The sequence below is a fragment of the Protomyctophum parallelum genome, assembly GCF_964188405.1.
Source record: "Protomyctophum parallelum genome assembly, chromosome: 10".
In the NCBI taxonomy this organism is placed as follows: domain Eukaryota; kingdom Metazoa; phylum Chordata; class Actinopteri; order Myctophiformes; family Myctophidae; genus Protomyctophum; species Protomyctophum parallelum.
The window spans coordinates 7,448,477-7,471,248 of record NC_139704.1 but is presented as its reverse complement, the minus strand read 5'-3'; the positions used below and the strand labels follow the sequence as shown (position 1 = coordinate 7,471,248).

At 44.5% G+C, this 22,772-nt stretch overlaps 1 protein-coding gene across 1 annotated transcript in view; it reads right to left on the bottom strand.

Moving 5' to 3' along the window:
* The window catches only part of adgra1b (adhesion G protein-coupled receptor A1b), a 234,688-nt gene that overhangs the window by 159,210 nt on the left and 52,706 nt on the right, over positions 1-22,772 (bottom strand). Inside the window, exon 7 of the mRNA XM_083774158.1 lies at positions 18,422-18,635. Coding sequence (XP_083630284.1) covers positions 18,422-18,635 — 214 coding nt within the window. The remainder of the gene's footprint in view (positions 1-18,421; positions 18,636-22,772) is intronic.

The following is a 22,772-nucleotide window of genomic DNA, read 5'->3' as shown; positions in this document are numbered from 1 at the left end:
TGACATTCAAATCATAAGTGACCGTCTGCAGATGCCACTTAAATGTTCCACAGCTGAGTGCTCTTTGATGTGGACAGGTTCTAATCCTCCACAGAGTTTCCTGCAGACGAGGATGTGGAGAAAATGTGGGTTTCTGAAGTCTCCACACAGCCCTCCTATGAGGCACAGAGCAAGTAGACAAAAACGGTTGTCATTATTATAATGAGCATTTGTGAATAACAATTATATGAAGATGTGGCGGAAAATGGGTGAAGTAAAGTCGCCACTTAATCAGCTAATGGGAAACACAAATGCAAATTGATATTGCATTAATGGCTGTAATATGATGAATAATGTTGCGTTAGCTGATGTCAGTGTTTTAGACAAGTAAATGTCAAAAGAATAAAGCTGTTAACACTTAAAAGAGTGCACAGTAAAATAATTTATTTTTGTCTGTGTGCTGAATTCCTTGCACATAATCGATACACCACTGTGCAATTTGACCAGCAGTTTGTGTTGTGCAGTAGAAAGTGCAATAGAATCTGGGTATTCTGAATCCCCTGGGCCGTCCTGCTCCGTCTGGTGACTTTGCTTCAATGACGGTGTGCAATTCTGTTGGGGGAGATGAATGAATAAAATAGGTCCTGATTCAATCTCATGTGTTCAGCTAAGCTCTCATTTCTGATTGCCATTCTAAAGGGCCCTAAATCAAATTTTAACGCTTGACTGAGATGATGACATTCTAGGGCCTGTGTGTGTGTGTGTGTGTGTGTGTGTGTGTGTGTGTGTGTGTGTGTGTGTGTGTGTGTGTGTGTGTGTGTGTGTGTGTGTGTGTGTGTGTGTGTGTGTGTGTGTGTGTGTGTGTGTGTGTGTGTGTGTGTGTGTGTGTGTGTGTGTGTGTGTGTGTGTGTGTGTTTTCATGTAAGTGTGCACGTACTGTACAGTTGACTAAAATCAACTCTATGCTGGCTTGTCATCTCAAGCAACGTGCCTCATTCATTTCATAGTTTAACACCGTGACTGGGGGGGAAAGTTGTACACAGGCTGGGTGTGCCATTACGCATAATGAAGCTTATTGAGGAGAATGACTCACTGGCATACACTGCTGTCATGTTGATGCCTCTGATCTCACTCATCTGCACTCCCCCTCAGCCGTCAAAACATTTGGAGCTAAGAGAGATTGCTAATAAATCATAATTTGTGGTGTTTCTTGTCCCACGGCTGTATCAATCAATAGCTTGGTCTTACTGCGGTGCTACATGAACACACACACACACACACACACACACACACACACACACACACACACACACACACACACACACACACACACACACACACACACAATTTCTAGATTTGTCTTTCAGTCTCTCTGTAATCCCCCCCACCCCGCACCACCTCCCCCCTTCATAAAGCAGCCCTTGTTCCAAGGGACAGGACCACAGAGTGGAGTTTAAAGTGTTTGTTTTGGGTCTTAAATGGAAAACCTCTTAAGCTCGGTCCGAATATCGGCCTGGCTGTATGGGGACAACGGGTCTGTCAATACATCATTAAGAAGAATTATTACTTGCGCAAGCAGAGCACGCAAGTACTGTGGTATGTACTGTATGTGGTATCTATGGTATGCAACTATGCATACCCCTAATTGGCTGCTGATGGTGACGTAATTAAGATATGTTTCAATGTTGGGTGGGTAAAAGGTAACGTATGTATGTTTGTATGTATGTATCTGTCGGTGAGAATGGTGGTCCCTTATTGGCTGTTGATGTTGACGTAACTAAGATACGCTTCAAGGTTGGTATAAGGTCAATAACGGGTCTAAAGGATTTAGAACAGCAGTTGTAATAGACATTAGTTAGTAGCAGCACAAGTAGACCATGTATGGCCTACACCTCGACAGAGTGCATTATCAGTTATTAGCAGTATTTAACTAACTGAAACTGAATGTGTAATGCATAACGCATAATATGGAACATGTACAGTATGCGATCTATATACAGAGCCACATCTGATTATATGGTAGCCATTATGCTAAGCTCAAAACACAACATGCGCTTGCAAATTGCAATTCAATACCATACAGTACTCCACTGACAATCCGGCCACTTCCGATGTCACTGAATCTTTAAAACAACATGCAGAACCAGTCTTCAGAGCATGGGCAGAAACCAGATACCAGAACCTGCTTTAGCCATGGTGGTGGTGAAGATGGTGTCAGGGCCTTAGGCATGCATGCACACATACCGTGTGACAGGTCTGTTATGCGAGTGACACAGGGCTATACGACTCCACTCAAACCCTGAATGGTCCACACAGAGGGGACAGTTACATCAGCAATGAACTGGGGCCAACCCACTTACCCCCCAACCTCCCCATTGCTCTACTTTGGTCTCTCTCCCACCAATAGAGCACCGAAGTCCTGACGTAACTCGCTCATCCCGACGATTCCCCTGGTTCGCGGAAGTAATGTCTCTATGGAGAATAACATGGGGTGATCTTAATATCGTCTACTATAAGCGCAAAAATAAACAAGCTGTCTCTGCGTTATTGTCGGGAAGGTGTCTCTGTATCGTTTGCAACAGTCAGTCACTCATATATTATGATACAGTCTGCTTCTAGCGAAAATCGAACTAATTCAGCAGCAGTAACATTAGCGTTTTCTCTCAGTCAGTTGATTCTTCATATCCATATGAGTGAAGCGGCCGGGGTGACATGTTTATTCTTCAAACACAGTTGTTATATGAGACGATCTAAAATCGCCTCAATGGGGATTTCAATGCAACTAAACAAATACATGAACCTGGGGACTGACGCCCTCTACTGAAAGTGATGTCAGACTTCGGTGCTCTATTGATTCACAATGGAAGACCATACTATACATAAATACTTTCTGAATATAGGATAGGTTCCCCCCACGCCCCCCCCCCCCCCCCCCCCCCCACACACACACACACACACACAATGACGACACATGGGGAGAACGGAAGGGAAGTGTCCAGCAGTCTATTATGATATTATTATGATAAACCTTGCACTGGAGGTCCAAAGCAATTTCTTTTTCCTACTAGGTGGTAGGAATTCTAATGCAGCTGTTGTTTAGTTGTCACCGTCTCTTGGTAATACCTTTCATTGCTTTAATATCCATCTATAAATGCACCATGTCTCTATATGTGTGTGTGTGTGTGTGTGTGTGTGTGTGTGTGTGTGTGTGTGTGTGTGTGTGTGTGTGTGTGTGTGTGTGTGTGTGTGTGTGTACTGTTGTAATCCACGTAACTCGAGAACCGTTCGCCTTCAAATTCGACACAATTTACAATTTACAATTTAGGCATTTAGCAGACGCTCTTAATCCAGAGCGACTTACATTTAAGCAAGAACAAAAGCATGGGAATACATCACATAAAAGCATTTATCATGAAACATGCGTAAGCTAAGAAGGTAACAGTGGAATATAGTATATGATGAAACTATACATACACTATACATAATAAACTATACATATTCACTACTATGCTATACATATGTACTATGGCGTGCTATGACTACATACAATACAATTATAGTGCTGTCTACATAACATGCTATAAGTCTGTGTCAAATGCTATCTAAGCCAAGAGAAATGCTATCTAAGGGGAAAACACAGGGGGTGCAGTGCTCTGTGTCGAGTCGGGCGGACCGACGGTTGTCTAGAACCAGCACAAAAGGCCTCTGATTGGGCTCTGGACTGGGCCCCTGCCCAGTGTCCATACATGAGTCTATGACGTCTGCATAGACTCCATATTTGGGCATGCCTGACAAAGAACTCCATATATGGGCATAAAAGGGACACACAGCAGTGCCCAAACGGCACCGCTCTAGTTTATAAAACCCACCGAAAGAAAAACATGACGTCTTATGTCATAATTTAGTGCCCTAAACAAACATTAAATGTCCATAGACTTGGTTGCCATTATGATCTTGGGTTGCATGAGGTGGAGGAGCCAAGAACCAAGTCTGTGCTGAAACAGGTAGACGTCAATGTCTACATTTCTCTGCCTGTATACAACCTCTACTTATGGCCATCAATGGCCAGCTATACCTACAGTGTAAGTCCACAGCCCCTGGGGGGAAACGGCAAAGTCGGGGCAGGGCGCTGTAAAGCTCGGCACGGGCCAAGCCGACAGAGCCACCTTCGCTCGGAGCCGTGTGTGGAATGCGAGCGCCCAGTGGGCCACTTTTGGTACGCAGAAATGGCGCTGCGGGATGAACCGAACGCCGGGTTAAGGCGCCCGGTGCTGACGCTCATCAGACCCCACAAAAGGTGTTGGTGTGTGTGAAGCATGTAGATGGGGTCCCCTTGGACTCATTAGGACCATTTACGTATCCTCACGTATCGCCACATACAGTATTTAAATACTGGGCCCTGGTTGATTATAGCCTGGTTCCAGATGAATCTGGTTGGCCGTCACCTGCATTTCCGCCGTGAAGTCCTCCCACAATTGATGCAATATGCATTTTTATGGCAGATGAAGGCTGGCTAGTGGCTAGTGGGCTACGCGAGGCTACCATTTACAGCTTGTTTACATACTGTAATGTTGCGAGACCCTGAACTTTACATTCTGTCACCTCAACTGATAGATGTTCAGAGGCAGGGATGAATACTCTTAATGCAAATCTGGAGTTGTTGGAGTGTAAAATGGTTGGTTTTCATGTGATAAACTCCAGTGCATTTAGACAAGGAGGAAATTAGCATCAAGCATAATAGCAGTAAGCTCCAGTGGACTATAGGAAGGTGCACTCAGTAAGCACACAGCTCTGCCAGGAGGCAGAGAGAGGCCCAAGGTACAAAGGAACCAGGTGGTGCAGAGGCAGGAGAGCTAATTCTGTACAATCTCAGAGTTATGGTGAAATGAAATGAAAAAGGAAAGTTCACATACCAGCTCTGACAGTGTGATAAAACCAGAGTTCTTGACTCAAAACACGCCTCGAGCATACTGCACAGCCGGCGTCACTGCTCTGACTGCTATTCCTATGAAGCGTATAACCTCATTAAACTATATGCCTACGGCTAAACCTAACCTTATTCCTAGCCTTTACCTCAGTAAAACCGTGGCAAAACCTAACCCTATTCCCAAACTTAACCCCATGCCTAACCCAAAACCTATTTCTAACCTAGAGAAAAGGGAGAAAAGAGTGAAGAAGGACCGCATCTGTTTGGCCAGAGTAGAAACCTCCAACAATTCACCCTTTGTCAAGTCCCACCCATGGTTGTGCCCCTCTTCGCACCCATTGGTTGCTGTTTCGTGGTTGGACAAAAATCCTTACTCTCCATCCACTACCATTGAAATAACGTGTTTTTCAGTTGCTTCGTATTGATATTATGTGCGTTCAATTCTTATTTTAAACTTGGTGTCAGTAAAAAGGAACATCACAGTCGCAGCATGGTGACTGGGCATATCATGTTTGTTTTTAGTTTTTTTTCCAAAAATGATGTTTTGGCAAATTCAACATAAACAGAAGGCAGAAAGAGCCTGCTGGTTAATCAGTCAGGGACCAATCAGAAGTCTGACAAAGGGTGAATTGGTGCTCTTTGGTACAACTGGGTGACAAAAAGCCGTTAATAAAGTGGCTGAATGAAAATGAAAATGCACCATGGTTGCAAATCATCTCTATTGTCTCCACCCCCCCCCCCCCCCTCTCTCTCTAGTCTACATACACATTCACTGTATACCTCTCTCCATCTTTCTGTCTGTCTGGGGAATTTGATGACAATGTTTTGAGGTTGTGCACTGTACAATACTAGCACTGTAGTATGGCACGGGGGAATGGGGAAAGGGATTGGCCTACGTATCAGACAATTAAGGATGATGCTGATTGTCAAATGCCAGTTTTTTGTTTGTATCGTCAATCAAAGGTTGCGATGTGAAATGTAAGTATCCTCGGCCAGACACGGAGACACTAGGCGGTGTCCTGGTAGACGAGTAGATCACGATTTTAGATCGTGTATATACTGTCTCTTCGTAATGAGGACCTTCTCTGCACTCCATCCACCAAAGTGGACCTATATCTATAATAGATCACCTGATGAACTTTGAGATAAAATCGTGTATGCATGGATGGACACAATGGAAGTCAGTCTCCATGGCAACTGATGTGTGGCTGCATTAAAACCTGGTCATGGCTGCAGATGAGCTTGAAGATTTTCAAGTCTTAACCACATCAGGAACAACAAGAAAAGTTCCAGCAGGGGAAGGGAGGAAGCGGGATTAGAGAGAAAAATTATCCGAGCGGGAAAAGTGAAGCTGTGTGAGATGTGTGTATGAATGTAAAGAAAGGGGGGGGAATGCTAATCAGATTACGTGCGTGAGCAAGACCGGCGGGAGCCGCTGTGTCGCGCGCACACACGCGTGAAATGGAGAAAATGCTTTGTTCGTTTCCGTTCCTCTTTTCTTCCTTTTTTTTCTCCTGCCCCCCCCGAGCGATATTTCCGAGGCAGGCCCTTTCGTTTTGCGTGCAGAGATTAGAGCTGATTAAAAATGGAGGGGATTAAGAAAGATACCTGCAAAGTGTCTAGCTAGCTGCAGGGTGCTAAAATGTCTGATTAATGAAACATGATTCACAGGCTGGTTGGGCTGCTGCTGCTGCAGCTAAGCATCACTAGGAGTTTGGCCCTGCCAGCATTACTCAGCAGGGGAGCCTGGCCCACACACCAAAACACCATTATGGCTCTCAGGCCTTTATTTTTGGCTGCTGGCTCGCTGTGAGCTGTTGAGCGATAGGAAACAGATCGGCTTATCACCCGGCCTCTGCCAGCGAGCGGGGAATGCAACACAACAATGACATACATTGCATTGTGGCAGCAAGAACTATGTGGCTCTCACGCTGTACGTATATACGTACGGGCAGCCAGAGAGTAGACACATAATGCAACTCAATACACGATATACACATTCTTTGGACAGTTTGTTCATTACATTTTTGTACAGTGTATACAGTATGTGGCCCGTGGTGACATCGATCAATTTTGCATTAAAACTGTCTAATATATTAGACCGTATAATATACATCTATAAATCTCACACACTATTAAGGCTAGCCATGGCGGTTCCATGCGCTGCACAATTGGGTGCCCTTTTTCACTTGGATCACCTGCCCCTCAAAATGTCTGTGCACGCCACTGCTTCTCCATTCACCTTCAAAGAGGTCACTTTGTTGTGGTTCGCCGATCACACCGCTGCAACCGGCAACCAACAAATCCAGATCAGGAGTTTAAGCCACATGCTAAATCCTGTGTATTCAGTGTTTCCTCTCCAGTAGGGCGTGATCGAGGGCGAGGCTGACTGACTCGGAGGACATTTCACCAAGGTGAAGCACGTCAACGTGCGCGGGCTCCGATAATGACTCATTTATTTTTCGTCCCGTGCCACTAAAGCGGCAGTGACAGCATTTGGTATATATGTCAAGGGCCAGAACATTAGTAATCCCTGATCCGTTCCTTTTTTTAATGAGAGCTAGCAGAGGGCCAGTAAAGTCACCGCACCTCTAATTTGCCCAAAATGTCCCTCAACGCAGTCATTTAGTATGTAAGACCGAATAGGGCTGCGGCTGAAGTTCAACTCAAGGCATGTGAGCACATAGTGTATTTATGTTGGACCGCGCATTCTTTAATTCAGTCAACGACGGCTGTTCCTCGCCTGGTTTCTACTAGGAGACAAGCTTTGAGCTTCAGGTGCCAAAAGCAACATTACCTTATAGGTTCCACCCAGAGAGAAGGGGGGGACATGGTGTGTGTGTGTGTGTGGGGGGGGGGGTTGCATAATGTGTATACACAAGGGGGAGAGCTGCGGTTAATTGCGAGCGGGGGCACTAATCAGAGCGGGAACGAGGTGGAATCCATCACCGTTGTTCCGTTGGGACGTCGTGGCCGGTGGAAAAGGAGAGTGGAAGGTTCTGGTGAACCCCGAGTGGAGCGTGGGGAGAGGAGGGGAAACAGTACAGTGTGTGCTGCTGGGACCGGAGGGTTGGAACAGTGCTGATGACCTACGTCACCAAGTCAGTGCAGAGCCAACAGTGAGGGCCGCTTGCATAAGGAGTTCCCAGTAGACCGACAGACACCCAGCAATTGACAGAATGAGCTGCCTCCTCCTTTCCTCTGTTCTTTTCTCTCCTCTCACCTAATTTCGTCCCCTCTCCTCCCTTCATTTCACCTCGATGCCCTACTCTCACTTATCTCTTCTCCTCTCCTTCATTCTCCTTTCTGCTCCTCTCCTTCCCATCACCTTTACTATTTTCTTTACCCCTGTCTTTTTCCTCTCAACTCATGTCTTCTGTCTATTCCACTCCACTCCACTACTGTGGAGAATAGTGGCCATTGTTCATCACTCTACACTCCATTCATGCATGCAAGAGATGAACTTACAGTAGCTAAATGATGGCCTTCTATGCAATGTGCGAACTGACAGCTTAGCACCCAATGCAATTGGTATGGCACTCAATAAGCATTGTTGGAAGATAATGAGTGGCAATGTATTAGTATGAACATTGACCATTTGCTTTGAACAAAACTGTGTTTTGGCATGCTTAGCCTATAGACTACATCTCGAAGTATAGTTGACATTATTGCCAATAACTCATTTCTAGAGCATAACGTTTTTGTCAAATTATTGTACAGTACAGTACAGTACAGTACAGTACAGTACAGTACAGTACAGTACAGTATAGTACAGTACAGTACAGTGTTTTACTTTAGTACCTGACTTATGATGCGAATGTCTGGCCAACATTTTCTCGTTCCATTAATGGGACAATGGTCTGATATACCGTACATAATATACTGTACCATGCACCATTTTGGTAGCTCATCGGCAGAGCACTAACCGTTGGACCACAATGTTCCGGATCGAACGCCAGCCCTGCTAAGAACGTGCAGTAATACTAGAAATCCACCTCATGGGTCTAGCTAGCGCATTGAAAAGTGGACAGACACCCTTGTTCTCGTCCGATACCGACAATTAGCCTTGACCTACATACTTATGGTCAAAACTGTCAATAGACAATGACATTGTCAGACAGAATTTGTTGTTTCTTCTTTATACGATGCAAATGTATTGCCTGCATATTATGTGATAATATACCCAAATGATAATAATACAGAAACATCAAAGCAGGTACAAGTCTGCACCACTGGTAAATCAAATCAAGTGATCACATACATTTTGTCTTTTTATACTATCGGGGCAACAATGTTACTAGAGCAATCCTTTCATTGTCCTGTCATGTGAAGTCTGTATACAAAGTTTGAGATGGAGAATGTCTACTACGTCTAAAAGATAATTTGTGCATTTGTGCACGGGGAAAGTAGATAAGTTGCAGAGATAATTATTGTGAATTCAATATAAATGGAGAAGGAGCAATGTCGTTATACAGTCAGGCCTCAGGAAAAGGCTGCTTGCTCCCCTGCTAACAAATGTTGATTATCTAAAACTAACTAACTAAAACAGAGTAGCTGTGCATATTTTCAAATTGAGGGAAACTGGTGGGATTGTTAGGGATAATGTTAGTGTCATATACTTGTGATGTGTATACCCTTCACAAGCTAATTATCTAGAATCATGGCAGCTGTGCATATTTTCAAATTGAGGGAAACTGGTGGGATTGTTAGGGATAATGTTAGTGTCATATACTTGTGAAGTGTATACCCTTCACAAGCTAATTATCTAGAATCATGGCTCATAGCTAATAATTATCAACAAAACTAAAACAAACATGATGCTCTTCGGGACTAATCAAAATATTAAAGCACAAACTAACAATCAATCATTCAATATCTCCTGTCTCGATGGTAGACAACTGCATAGAGACATGAACAATTCCAATATCTTTTTATTTTTGTATTAAGCTTAAGCAGATACAGACAACATACATTCAAAGAGCCTATCAATGATCTGCAGCTACTCAGTCAGGCGTACAGTGTACATGTGTAAACTGAATGTTGGATGAATGACAGTCCACAGAGCTTTGTGGGATTACAGTCACATACTGAGGAGGTGTTTGTTCAGCCTCTTCTTGAAGGCGTGAACACTGCTAGATGTAATGTCTCCAACTACCGCAGGGGGAAGGCTGTTCCATCTTGGTCTCTGGCTTGACTCAAATCTATTTAAATATCATATGAACATAGTCCGGAAAATCTACTTCAGTACTGGTGTTCTGTACCGTAACAGAAGCTGTTTTAGTAAGTAAGTAAGAAAGAAACTAAGTTCAACAACTCATACTACCAATATTCTTGATTATACAGATTTAGTAGTAGTTTATCAGACTGACCCTAAAACAACTCAGTACAGTATATATAACCGTTATTAACTTAGACATTGCTCACAGGTTTACTTTTATATACATACAGTTGGCCATTAAATCATTTATGCACTAGTGCCTTCCTAACATTTTAGTCTCGTTTTTATTTGTTGACGAAATTGTCAGTATATTTAGTCTTAGTTTTAGTCATCTTAGCTTAGTTTTCATTTAGTTTCGTTTTCGTCAGTGGAAAAAGGTAGTCGACGAAATCAACACTGGTCAATATGCATTTCTTTTTCTCCCCCTGAGCAAGCAGGCAGGCTCTATTAGCACTGTTGTCATGCCAATGGAAGATAATGAGTGACAATGTATTAGTACGAACATTGACCATTTGTTTTGAACAAAACTGTGTTTTGGAATGCTAAGGGGATCCTCGTCCCACCCATAAGAAACCAACCACACCTAAATGGTAAATGGTGCATTTATATATAGCACTTTTTATCCAAGGCGCTTTAAATAGATACATTACATTCACCCATTCACACACCGATGGCGAAGGAAACCATCCAAGGCAATCACCTGCTCATCGGGAGCAATTAGTGGTCTTTCTCAAGGACACTTCGACATACAAAGCTGGGGGAGCCCGGGATCGAACTGGGAACCTTGCTGTTCCCATCCGGCCACTCTACCCCTGACATACAGTAGTGTAGCTTTCTAAGTTTAAAATGTTCTCTGAATTAGCCAAGCAGCAAAGATGAAGAACCCCCCCCCCCCCCCCCCATGGGTACACAAGAGGGGCTCAAAGCAAGTCATTGAGCTCAATTGAACTTTCGAGTCATGCAAAACACAGAATTTCAGTTTAACTTTTAGAGCCAAAACATAGAATTTCAACATTGTTTTATTTATGCTGTGATCAGGGCATCCTTGAAAAAGAGAGCTTGCTCTCAATGGGCCCTCCCTGAATAAAATAAAGGAAATGAAAGAAAGAAACAGACTGATTGTGCAAATAAAGATCAAACCATTATTTAATTTGTTGCTTCAGTAGCTTTGATCTCTGTTAATCAGATATGTATAAATGTACTTCACTATCTTTTCCAGTATTATCAAGTGAGACACTTTCAACCTCAGACGACTGATAGACACATGCGCACCACTGCATTATGTTTACTTTATTAGAATATGAGGCAGATCAAACGTTTTCGGTAGTAAATCATCTCTTTGAAGTGCGCGACATGGCGCAGCTTTTAAACCCCATTTCCCAGACAGAGCACCCCAAAGCCCGAGCAGATCGTCCGTCCAATAACAAAACAGAAAACTCGCTGAAGTGAGAACTTCATGTAAACTCTCTGTTTCTCCCCCCAAGCACCTTGGGGAACTCTCTCTCTCTCTCTCTCTCTCTCTCTCTCTTCCAAAAATACCGTACCATTTGGGATGCGAAGGATTTCCAGGTCAAGGCCGGAGGTCAGAGTATGGAGTGAGCGAGTGAGGAGGAATTTTGGTTCATGCACTCCCGTGTCCCGCGATGCTTCATTTCCCAAACGATGTGATCAAGGTTAATAAGTCATACCTCGTTTTGAAGCTCAGATCCTCTCGATCCATATTAAATAAAATCACACTCGAGTGAAGTGAGGGGTATTTATATCGGCCTCGCGACGTCTTAACGTTGTCATACTGTATAGTGCCATAAACAAACATTAAAGTCCATGGACTTGGCTGGCAAACGATTTACGTCATACATAAGTGCTCTAAACTTGGCTGCTATACATGACATAATCTTCAAAAGCCAGGCATTGTAGGGGCTAGCGCCTCTTAAAAACCCCCCCAAAACCTCAACTCATGGCCATCACCGTCACACTGAGTGTAATCTACTACATAATGATTATATTGTATAGCCTACATGCAGAAATGTAGTTTTGTTTCTGAAAAGCCAAAGTTCTTAGATATTTTGTCATAAATGCAGAATGTTACAAAAGCGTCAAAACAAAGAAGCCTAAAGTGTAAACGTTTGTTTGAAAGAAATGAGTTATCTGAGCAGGTCCTTTTAAGCAATGTTGTCGTCAGTTCTTCCTTCCTCGTGTCCAACAGTAAATCAAATCACCTCCATGCTGCTGGAGAAGGTTTTGTACAGCTAGCTGCCAATGAAATGACACAGACGGGGAGTTGTGAATGATGTGATGGGAAAATAAAATGATGTTTCTTTTAAATGTACTGAATCAATCGATGCAGTTCTCACAAAATAAAAATGTTATTTTCATTCAAATGGATCATTCAGCAGTTAGCACTGAAGTGAAATGATCCCTGACCGGATCGTTGAACGCAACATATTCACCCCCAATGTCCTCTGAGGCCTCATACACACGTACTGTACAGAACACATGTTCTGTCTGTGTTCCATGGTCGGTGTTCAATGCTTTTCCAATGGAAGTCACATGGCTTGACCAAACATTTGTGTTTAATGGGCAGAACACAGCCATCAAACACAAATAATGAATTCATAATAATGAATTGCATTTTTATAGCGCTTTTCCAAGTGCTCAAAGCGCTTTACAATGGTTCATTCATTCATACATTGGGAGGTGAAGCGGCAAACAGTCGACGCCAGCGTCCTCACTCTTCACATTCACACACCAATGGTGGCGAGCTCACGCCGACCGACTCATTGGAGGCAATGTAGGGTTCAGTGTCTTGCCCAAGGACACTTCGACATGTGGACAGGAAGAGCCGGTATTCCAACCGCCGACCCAGTGATCATTGGACGGCCTGCTCTACCTCCTGAGGTCAAACCATGTGACTCCCATTGGAAAAGCATTGTGGCGTCCATTAAACACAGACAAGACGTGGATGAGGCCTAAGGCTATGGGATCTAAAGTCAGACATTGCAATAGACATGTGAAATGTGCGTCATACTTCAATAATATAAGCAAGCTTAATTGATTGGACCTGACCTGATCACCCCTTTATCTCCATATATGGAGCTGGCCTGTTCTGACATCACAATGATGGTTCTGACATCGGCATAGACTCCATATTTGGGAATGCCTGACAAAGAACTATATGGGCATAAAAGGGAGATGCCTGACAAAGAACTATACTGCATAAAAGGGAGACAGACATAATAACTGGATGGGGCATACATTTCCAACTTGCATCGTTCCAAGTAGGTCACCACTCTAGTTCACTGAAATACTAAACATGCGTGCGCCCCATAGTACACAAAAGTTGGGCCACATAATATTTTATGTAATGTAATGAATTTCTGAGAAAGTTTAATTAAAGACTAAGAAAGATTTGCTTATGACACAGAAGATCCCATTACCGATATTTGTGTCAAGTTTGGCCGCAATTGCACAACTTGTGTGCTGGGAGAAGTGGAACACGCACACACGCATGCACGCACGCATGCACACACACACGCACGCACGCACGCACGCACGCACGCACACACACACACACACACACACACACACACACACACACACACACACACACACACACACACACACACACACACACACACACACACACACACACACACACACACACACACACACACACACACACACACACACACACACACAACCACCTATTTGCAATGATAGTATAGGATACAGGTGAGAAAAACTACTGAACTAGAAAAAGTGCCCAGGGGGGGGCACAGGTCTCCACCAGGAGGATAGGAATGTGTGTGATGTTTGGCTAAATGTTTAGGAGTAATATAAACATGGTTTTTTGTTACTTGCAACAATTTTGTTGAGGAAATGCAGAGCCAGATCACTCATAGCATCTCTGAAGATAGAATTCTGGATGAGCAGGACATGTGCAGCATTTTATACAAAACGGGCTACTCCTGAAAATTTTGGAAGGCAATCTTAGCTAATCAGTGTAGAATCTGAGAAATCCAACAGGCTCGTCTGACTCACATGACTACAGAGATCATGTGTACCGATTTGCGTGAGATTTGGATGAAATCTGTGCGACTAACATAAACAATGTGTTTTGCAGAAATCGGAGGGATGCAGGGGAAATGTTTTTCCATGGCCTCTAGGGAGTGCGTATACATAAGTTATATAGGTAAAAACAGGAATTTGCCTGTTATAGCGCCACCGTGAGGCTGATTTTGGAAAAAAATTGTGGCATGTCGTCCTCGGCCTAGTGGAAATGTGCGTGTATAATTTGATGGAAATTGGACACTGTGTTTGTGATTTGTGGCATTTTGTTTGAAACCAATCATGTGAGCTTTGGAAGCCAATCTTAGCCAATCAGGATGGAAGATGGGAAATTGTGCAGATCTGTGTTGATCACATGACTATGGAGATAGTGTATACCGAATTGTGTGATGTATGGATAAAATGTGTACGAGTTATCTACAGAAATGTGTTTTGCCTAAATCGGCCTCATGGTGGCGCTATAACAGGCCGTTGAGGAATATTTGGGGCAGAGGTTCGTTGTTGGCATCCAGGGAGTGTGTGCGCACGGCATGGATCGGGCCAACGGTGCCGGAGATTAGCTGATAACGGAAGGACGGACGGACGGACGGAAGGAAGGACACACACACACACACACACACACACACACACACACGGACGGAGTGCAAAACATACTCTCTCCCCATGCCTTTGGCCTGGTGGAGACAATGACACAGGTTAGAAGGGAAGCAATACATTTCAACATATTGAATAGCTCTGGGACCAATTATACCAATCTAGAGGTCTCAATTCCTGTCTCAGAACCCGACCCTATACCTGACTCGGCGAGACGTTTATAACTGTTCTTAACAGGGTCATAAATCAGACAGTGGCAGATAAATTAATTTTGTCCCAAGATGATGATGATATACGACTATAACTTTAGTTAACTTGCCATATTATGCTTAAATGTTTTTTTTTTAAAGTCAGTGGTTTCTAGAGCAGCTTGCATTCAAAGAAACTCAAACATTCCGAACACGTTAGTCAGCAGCACAGTAGCCCGATTACACAAAGCAGCCCGCATTCTCCGCCGGGGCTATTAAGAATGACAAACAGTAAATTGCTATATAATAAAAAAAAGTATCAGCCATCTGTGGCATCCGAAGGCAGAACAATGGTGGTGGTGGTGGCGGCGGCGGCGGCGGTGGGGGTGTAGATGGCATTCCAGTTGCCAAGTTAAGCGCAACAACAAGAGGCGCTTCAATCCCTGTTGACACACGGAAACATATTTCTGCCAGCACTCCATCAATATTTATGTTGGAGAAGCCTGACTCAGAGAAGGCAGCAGTTAAACTAATCAGCAGCGATACACTCTCCTACGTCTGAGCCTGCTGTCAGGACGTCGCTCACTCGCACACATGCAAACACACGCACGCACACACACACACAGCCACATACAGGACAACACACACAAAAGTGTTGGAAGAGAGCATCCCAACTGGCCAACACTATCACAATAATTATTCTGTCTGACTCAGCATCATCTGTTCCTCCTCCTCGGTGTGCACACACATCGCCTGCAGCTCCCATGATGCACTGTGCACTGTGGGAGGGGCCACATGCACAGTCACTATGCCAGAGCCATGTAGCTGAGAGAGTTGCGCCATTGAGGGGTTCAGAAACCGGAACTCGAGCGCTGTTCATGCAGCCCTGGAGAGTTACACAAGGTGGAGTTTGACATTTAAAAAAGTCAACGCAGGCGGTGCAAATATCAGCAATTTTAGGCATGTGTGCAACATGACGACTGTTTTAAAGTATTGCAGAATGACGACTAAAGTCTCTGTAATGTTTATGTTTGTACTATTACTAAAAACGATCTAAAATAAAGGGATTTAAGCTGGGCTGTTGCCTGAGTCCAGTGCATTCTGCCAAAAAAAAAAGTCTATGTGGAAGAGCCACCATTGGACTGGCCCCATGAAGTGAATGGCGATGTCGTAACTCTGTCATACTTCAATGGCTCTGGGAGGGGCCACATGCACGGGCACTCCCACAGTGCTGTGGTGGGAGGGGCCACAACAAGGCCAACCTCCAGAGGGGGTGGGGGGGCACTGATTGCTATTTGCGAAAGGGGTGGTGGCACACTGCCAAGCCAATCCTGTCTGTCCTGTCCTTTCAGATCCTTATCAAGGGCACCAATAACGGAAGGTAAATCACAGCCCCCTGTCAGAGAGAGAGAGAGACCCAGCGAGTATGTGAAGGGGTGAGAGAGATGAACAATGATAGAGAGAGACAGACAGATATAGACTCTAGAGATGAGAGGGGGGGGGGGGGGGGGGGGGGCAGAGAGATGCTCTTGGGAGCCAGTGGTGGAAAGTAATTTACTTACTTGTAATTTATTTAATCCATTAAGACCTAGAGGTAATTATTTTTTTAAGTCTTCTAATTCATGACAGTTTGCTGAAAAACCTATGTTTCTGTATCAGTGGTGTTCAAACTATTTAATGCGAAGGAACCCCAAACTTATATGTAATTTGGCCGTGACCCCCCCGCCCCCCCCCCCCCCCCCCCCATCTGAAAATATGTTGTTCCAGGAATCTCCCCCAGAAGCAAAGATTTGAGTTAAAAACGTTGAAATAATATATATTCAAAGATTTGCGACACATTTTCACAATTTTTCCAAAATGGCAAATCTACAAGCTCGTAGCGTGGCACTCGGTGCCGCGCTATGAGCTTGTAGATCTGCTATTTGTCAATAACTAAAGTATAACATAATGCTTAAAACACCAAAAGGGTCTCCCGTCCTGAATGGGGTACAATGTTGAGATATTTGTAGCCTATACTTTACTGGAGAATTTCCAATTTCCAATACTTTTACTTGTACTCCACTACATCTGGGATCCAAATATTGGTTTTTTTACGCCACTACAATCATTTAAAATCTTTAGTTACTATAGTACCTTTGTAGATTTGGATTATTATTACAAAACAACATTCATTTATAGTACTACATTTCGTCCATTTGATTTGAAACGCATTGTGAGCTTGAGATCAGCTATTTTCAAATGATTTTTAATTACCGTATAACATTTGAAAACTTGAAACGGGACATTCCAGCCTGAGGGACATGAGTATACTTTCTATACTTTTGGTACTTGAAGTACATTTTGATGCCAATACTTGTGTACTTTCACTCAAGTAGCCTACATTTAGAATTCCATACTTTTACTTAGAGTATAGTTCTACATTGCGGTGATACCTTTACTTAAGTAAAACTATTGAGTACTTTATCCACCACTGCTGGGATAGGTGTGTGTGTGTGTGTGTGTGTGTGTGTGTGTGTGTGTGTGTGTGTGTGAGTGAAGCGCAGTGACCTGTGCAAGCTCATACAGTACATGTGGTGGATCACATAGCTGCATTGTATACATGTGTGAGTGTTGCACGCACATTTTGTGCTATACATTGCACGCTGTGCATGCACGCTGTGCATGCAGTATGTGCACAGCAGACCCATTGCACCCATGCACGCGCACGTTCCCAGAACACACAGCCTCCCTCGCGAGACTGACTCGAACGGACACATGTGCTCAAGGTCATACATGGGCAACTGGCGGCCCCCACCTTCACTTAACACGGCCCGCAGGTTACTGCCCAGCCCTCCAGGCCAGAGCGTGGCGCCATGCAAAGTGCCAGCAAAATCCGCGAGATATAAGCAGAGAAGACGGGTCAAGTTCCACCCGAGCCCGGAAGTGACGTAGTTGTTGTTTCTGTAGTGTAAGCATCGTAGGGAAAGGGAGTCGGGACAACGGCCCCCAGAGCAGCCATGATGATCAGCACGGCTCGGATTAAAGGACAACTTATGTATGCATATCACATACTGTAATATACAGTTGATTTAGCCGACTAAAATGTATTTTGGCGGGCCTTAATTCCATCGTAATGGCTGATTTTCCACTTGCTAAGAATAGCTACAAGCTCACAACACGTCGCACTGCGACACATTGTGAGCTTGTAGATCTGCTATTTTCAGCATGCGACAAGTGTAAAATGACTTATTTTATTTTTACTCTTTTGTCCACTATAGTCCTGTTGACAATTGTCAATAAATGTATTATTTACTGTTAGTTTTAGTCATCATAGCTTATAGTTTTCATTTAGTTTCCATTTAGTTTTCGTCAGTGAAAAGAATGTAGTCGACAAACACTTTTCCTCGTCATAGTTTCAGTGGACTGAAATCCCCAGTGGTGATGCGGTGGTATACTAACTGTACCCACCTGGTCAGCATGCAGCAGTCGTGCAGCAGCGTCTCCTCCAGGTAGACCCCGCGCTCCTCCCGGGTGGCCACGGGGTGCCCGTTGTGGCGCCAGCGCAGCTCCACGGACGGGTCCAGGCGGGAGGCGCTGCACTGCAGGGGCAGCCGGTCCCCGCGGAACACCACCTGCCTCTGGGACGGGATGAGCTGGAACAGCGGCAGCTCCAGGGCTGTGTCTGTGTGTGCCCCATGGGAGAGGAGAGGGGGAGGTCAGAGGAGGAGGAGGAGGGGTGTGTGTGTGTGTGTGTGTGTGTGTGTGTGTGTGTGTGTGTGTGTGTGTGTGTGTGTGTGTGTGTGTGTGTGTGTGTGTGTGTGTGTGTGTGTGTGTGTGTGTGTGTGTGTGTGTGTGTGTGTGTGTGTGTGTGTGTTGAAGACAGAGCTCGCTCAACCGAGGGGAGAGAGAGATGGGATGGACAAGGAATGAAAGGATGGGTGAGGTGCGTGTTTGTTTGCCACGACCTTTCTGCAGAGGTCATCACACTGGCAAATGGTGTTAACAAACAAGATTGCAAAGAAATACACAGTCCTATGTATGTACTGCACAATGCACACAACACACACACACACACACACACACGCACCCACCTGCCGGTATTCACAGACAACACAAACACACATTTTCAAGGTCACTCACATCCTGCCCCGTTGTTCTACCACGTTGCTATACTGTTGCTGTGCACAGTGAAATCGTCAGTGATTATTTAACTACCCAGGCGTACACATGGAACCATTGGGGTGTGTGTGTGTGTGCGTGCGTGCGTGGAGATGTGTCGTTTTTGGAGATGAACAACCTCTGATAATAGAGAACAGCCTTGAGCACTCCCCTGGATCCTCCTTGACTCCCTCGCACCGTGCAACAGTAACCTGCTGCCTGCTGCACTCTGATAGGATTACTCACTTAGCAGGTGGCTAACTCTTAACTCCTCGGGCCTTTTTGTCAGAGAGTATGACACCAGCAGAAGGCTGAGATTAAGACAGGGGCGTTCTGTCGAAAAGAAAAGGGAAAATAACACTGAGTGGCACTGCAGTACGAAAGGTCGTATATATGGAACATAAGCCCTTTAAAGGTGTAGTGAAACGGAAATGGTGAACAACATGAAAATGGTGTTTCAACATGAAACACCGGTCTGAAGTTTCTGAACCAATCAGAGCGTCGCATCCCTTCAGGCGATGGGACGGTAGCTAGGGACGGTAGCTATGCTATACGCAACAGCGTGGTGTTGTTTGTTTATAAATCATATGGTCGGCCAGCACAACCAGTTTACTGTTATGTGGCTTATTTCTACCCTATAATGTTTTCAGATACATATTCTAGCGTGATGATTAAGTTGAAAGCGAGTAATACACTGTCTGGATGTTATCTGGAATGGAAATAAAAGTATTCTGTAATCAGTAGCAGCTGTGATGGACGGAGGCGCAAATATGGGGAATTAAACGGGTGAGCTTCATTGTTATTGGCTTTTATCGATGTGTATCTCTACATGTCATCACGCAGCACGTTTTCGTTTTAATAAATAAATAATGCAATCATTTTATGGACCTTTGATATAAAAACACACAGAAATGAGAATGTTCAATTTTTTTTGGCATCCATTGTTAGGTATGCCCATATAATGACCACGGATATGGTCTAAAAGTGTGAAAAACGTCTTTTTCATTTCACTACACCTTTAACTTTTCTACTACAGGGAAAACATGCACATGTACAGTACATACAGTATGTTACTATTTTCTTTTTACTCGTTTACCCTTTCTTGCACTCTTTACTCTTTCCCTTTGTTTGCTGTGCTTGCTGTAATTCATGTTATGCTATCTATTATGCTGCTGCGTTGTCTGAAGGAAGCCAAACATAAATAAGTTTTACTCTTGTGTACCTGATGTACACAAGATGTAACAACACTATAAGTACAACCTTGAACCTGAAAGGGAAAGATAAAGCAATGTCCTTAATCCCAACGATCCAAGTCGGATACATATCATCGTGTATCGTATAGCCTTTGGCATGTCTACAGGAGTGCAATGACCCGGCACTTTCCTGCACAGGTTCCTGCACAGGAACGCCTGGGGGAATTCCCGGGGAGATGCGGGGAGGCATGCTTGGCACGGCAGACGTTTCCCTTATTGGACGCCCTCCAAGGAAGGCCCGGCCAGGCGAAAAGGGGACCACTTCACCCCCGCTTGTGTTCAGATCAATTGTTGACGCAAGCTACCGGCTGCGGCGTTTACTGTGTGACAGGCCATTCGATATGCGGGTCGTAAAGTATTTTTTACTGCAGCGCTATGTATTCTTGTGGAAATCCCCTCTAGATCTCAGTGACAGTTATGAGGGGGGATCTGACCGAGGGGGGATCTGACCGAGGCGCTCTACTGTCCACATATGTATAGCTCTATATGGGAAGGGGGGGGGGGATCTGACCGAGGCGCTCTACTGTCCACATATAGCTCTATATGGGAAGGGGGGGGGGATCTGACCGAGGCACTCTACTGTCCACATAGCTCTATATGGGGGGGGGGGGGGGATCTCTCCCTCGAGCGACACGGATCCAGCGACGGCGGAAAGCACCGTTTATGGTGATGCGGTATAACTCACTTAACGATCACCGCCGTTAAAGCCGGCATTGCCTTCACCTTCATTTTATACACAAGTGATTCACGGTCACGTATAATGCATGTTAAACTCCCAACCTTGTTATCTCCACTGGGTGCCACGCAGCCCAAGCAGCATGGGGCGAGAGAGGCTGTTGACTTGGCTGACGCTGATACTGTTGAAACAACGCTCTGAGCCAAGGATCAGAGTGTGGCTGCTTGCCTCCGCCTATCAGGCACCGCCAGAGCCAAGTGCAACTGTGGGAGCAGGGGAGTGTGCGTGTGCACGTGTCTGCGTGTGCATACGTGTCTGTGTGTGCACACGCGTTTGTGTGCGTTAATGGATCAGACAGCTCCATTCTGAATGTGTAAACGTGAAAAGGGAAGCATGGGAAGGCGAGACAAATATATGAAGGAGGAAGGTGAGGTGTGTGTTGACATACTGTATGCCATTGGATGAGGAGGACATCCTCAGATGCCATGCAGGACGTGTCCTGCAAGTGACAGTGGGGGTTAGCGTAATATGGACTGTTCTGGCAACCGGGGACAGGCCATGGCATCTGCTAGGACTTATCCTGGTCCTGGGATGGACCATGGCTGTTACTAGGCCCCGGACATAAATCCCGCACATAATCTACACGCAAGCAAATGCTCCATTCACAATAAAGCCTCAAAGTACAAGTTTGTGTTGACAGAGAGACAGACAGACAGACAGACAGACAGACAGACAGACAGACAGACAGACAGACAGACAGACAGACAATTGTGTGTTGACTACATAATTATTTCATATTCTCACTCCTCTCTGCCCTCAATTTCCTGTCTCTCTCCTATCCTATATGCAAATGAAGCTAAACCTGCCAGAAAGTATATATCTTTGACAGCAAACATACAATACTGTGCTGTAACTGTGCAAGCTTGCTAAGGTGCAGTACAATAAACTTTCAATACTGGCAGAAACTAATGCCAGTGCACTATAGTGCAGTGATGGTTGAAGGTTTAATTCTCATTTTTCATCTTACACCCAAATTATACTGTAGGCCTGTATACTGTATAAAATATGTAGTCACATCTGTAATTAAAGTGTTCTATATGATGACAGCTTTATAGCGAACAGTATAAGGAAAGCAACCATCAAACAGAATGTAAAGGCTGATTATTAATCGGTCACAAGTATGTTTGCAAAAAAAGGAAAAAAAGCTGTTCTTTTTTGGGGGGTGAAAAAAATGATCTGACTGTAATGTTAAGGAAACTACTACTGTCTGTTTCAACGCTCATTTGGTAACATTGTCCCCGACTCTAGACATATAATCTTTCTGATATACTTTGATATCTGACACCTGTGTCACATTCCTCTGCAGAACCGATGCAGCGCAATGCCATTTTCTACAGTGACTTAAATCAAGAGGGGAGGGGTGGAGGGGTGGAGGGGGATGGGGCCCTCAAAGCAGTTGATTTGAAAAGAGATTTGTCTGATCTTCAAAGTGGGCATGACAGGGAGGGGGGGGGTCTATAAGCCATGTTTTCAAATCACTAAATTAACGCCACAGGCGTGCAGAGCCAGCGCTTTGAATTGAAGTTAATGACATGGTCCGAGGTCGTCACGCAAATAAATCTATTTATTCTTATATAAAAGCAGGGATTTAACTTCTGATATACATACAGCCCCATCAACACTCATCCCATGTGAACGCTCCAAAAAAAATGTTTTAATCTATCACTGTGTG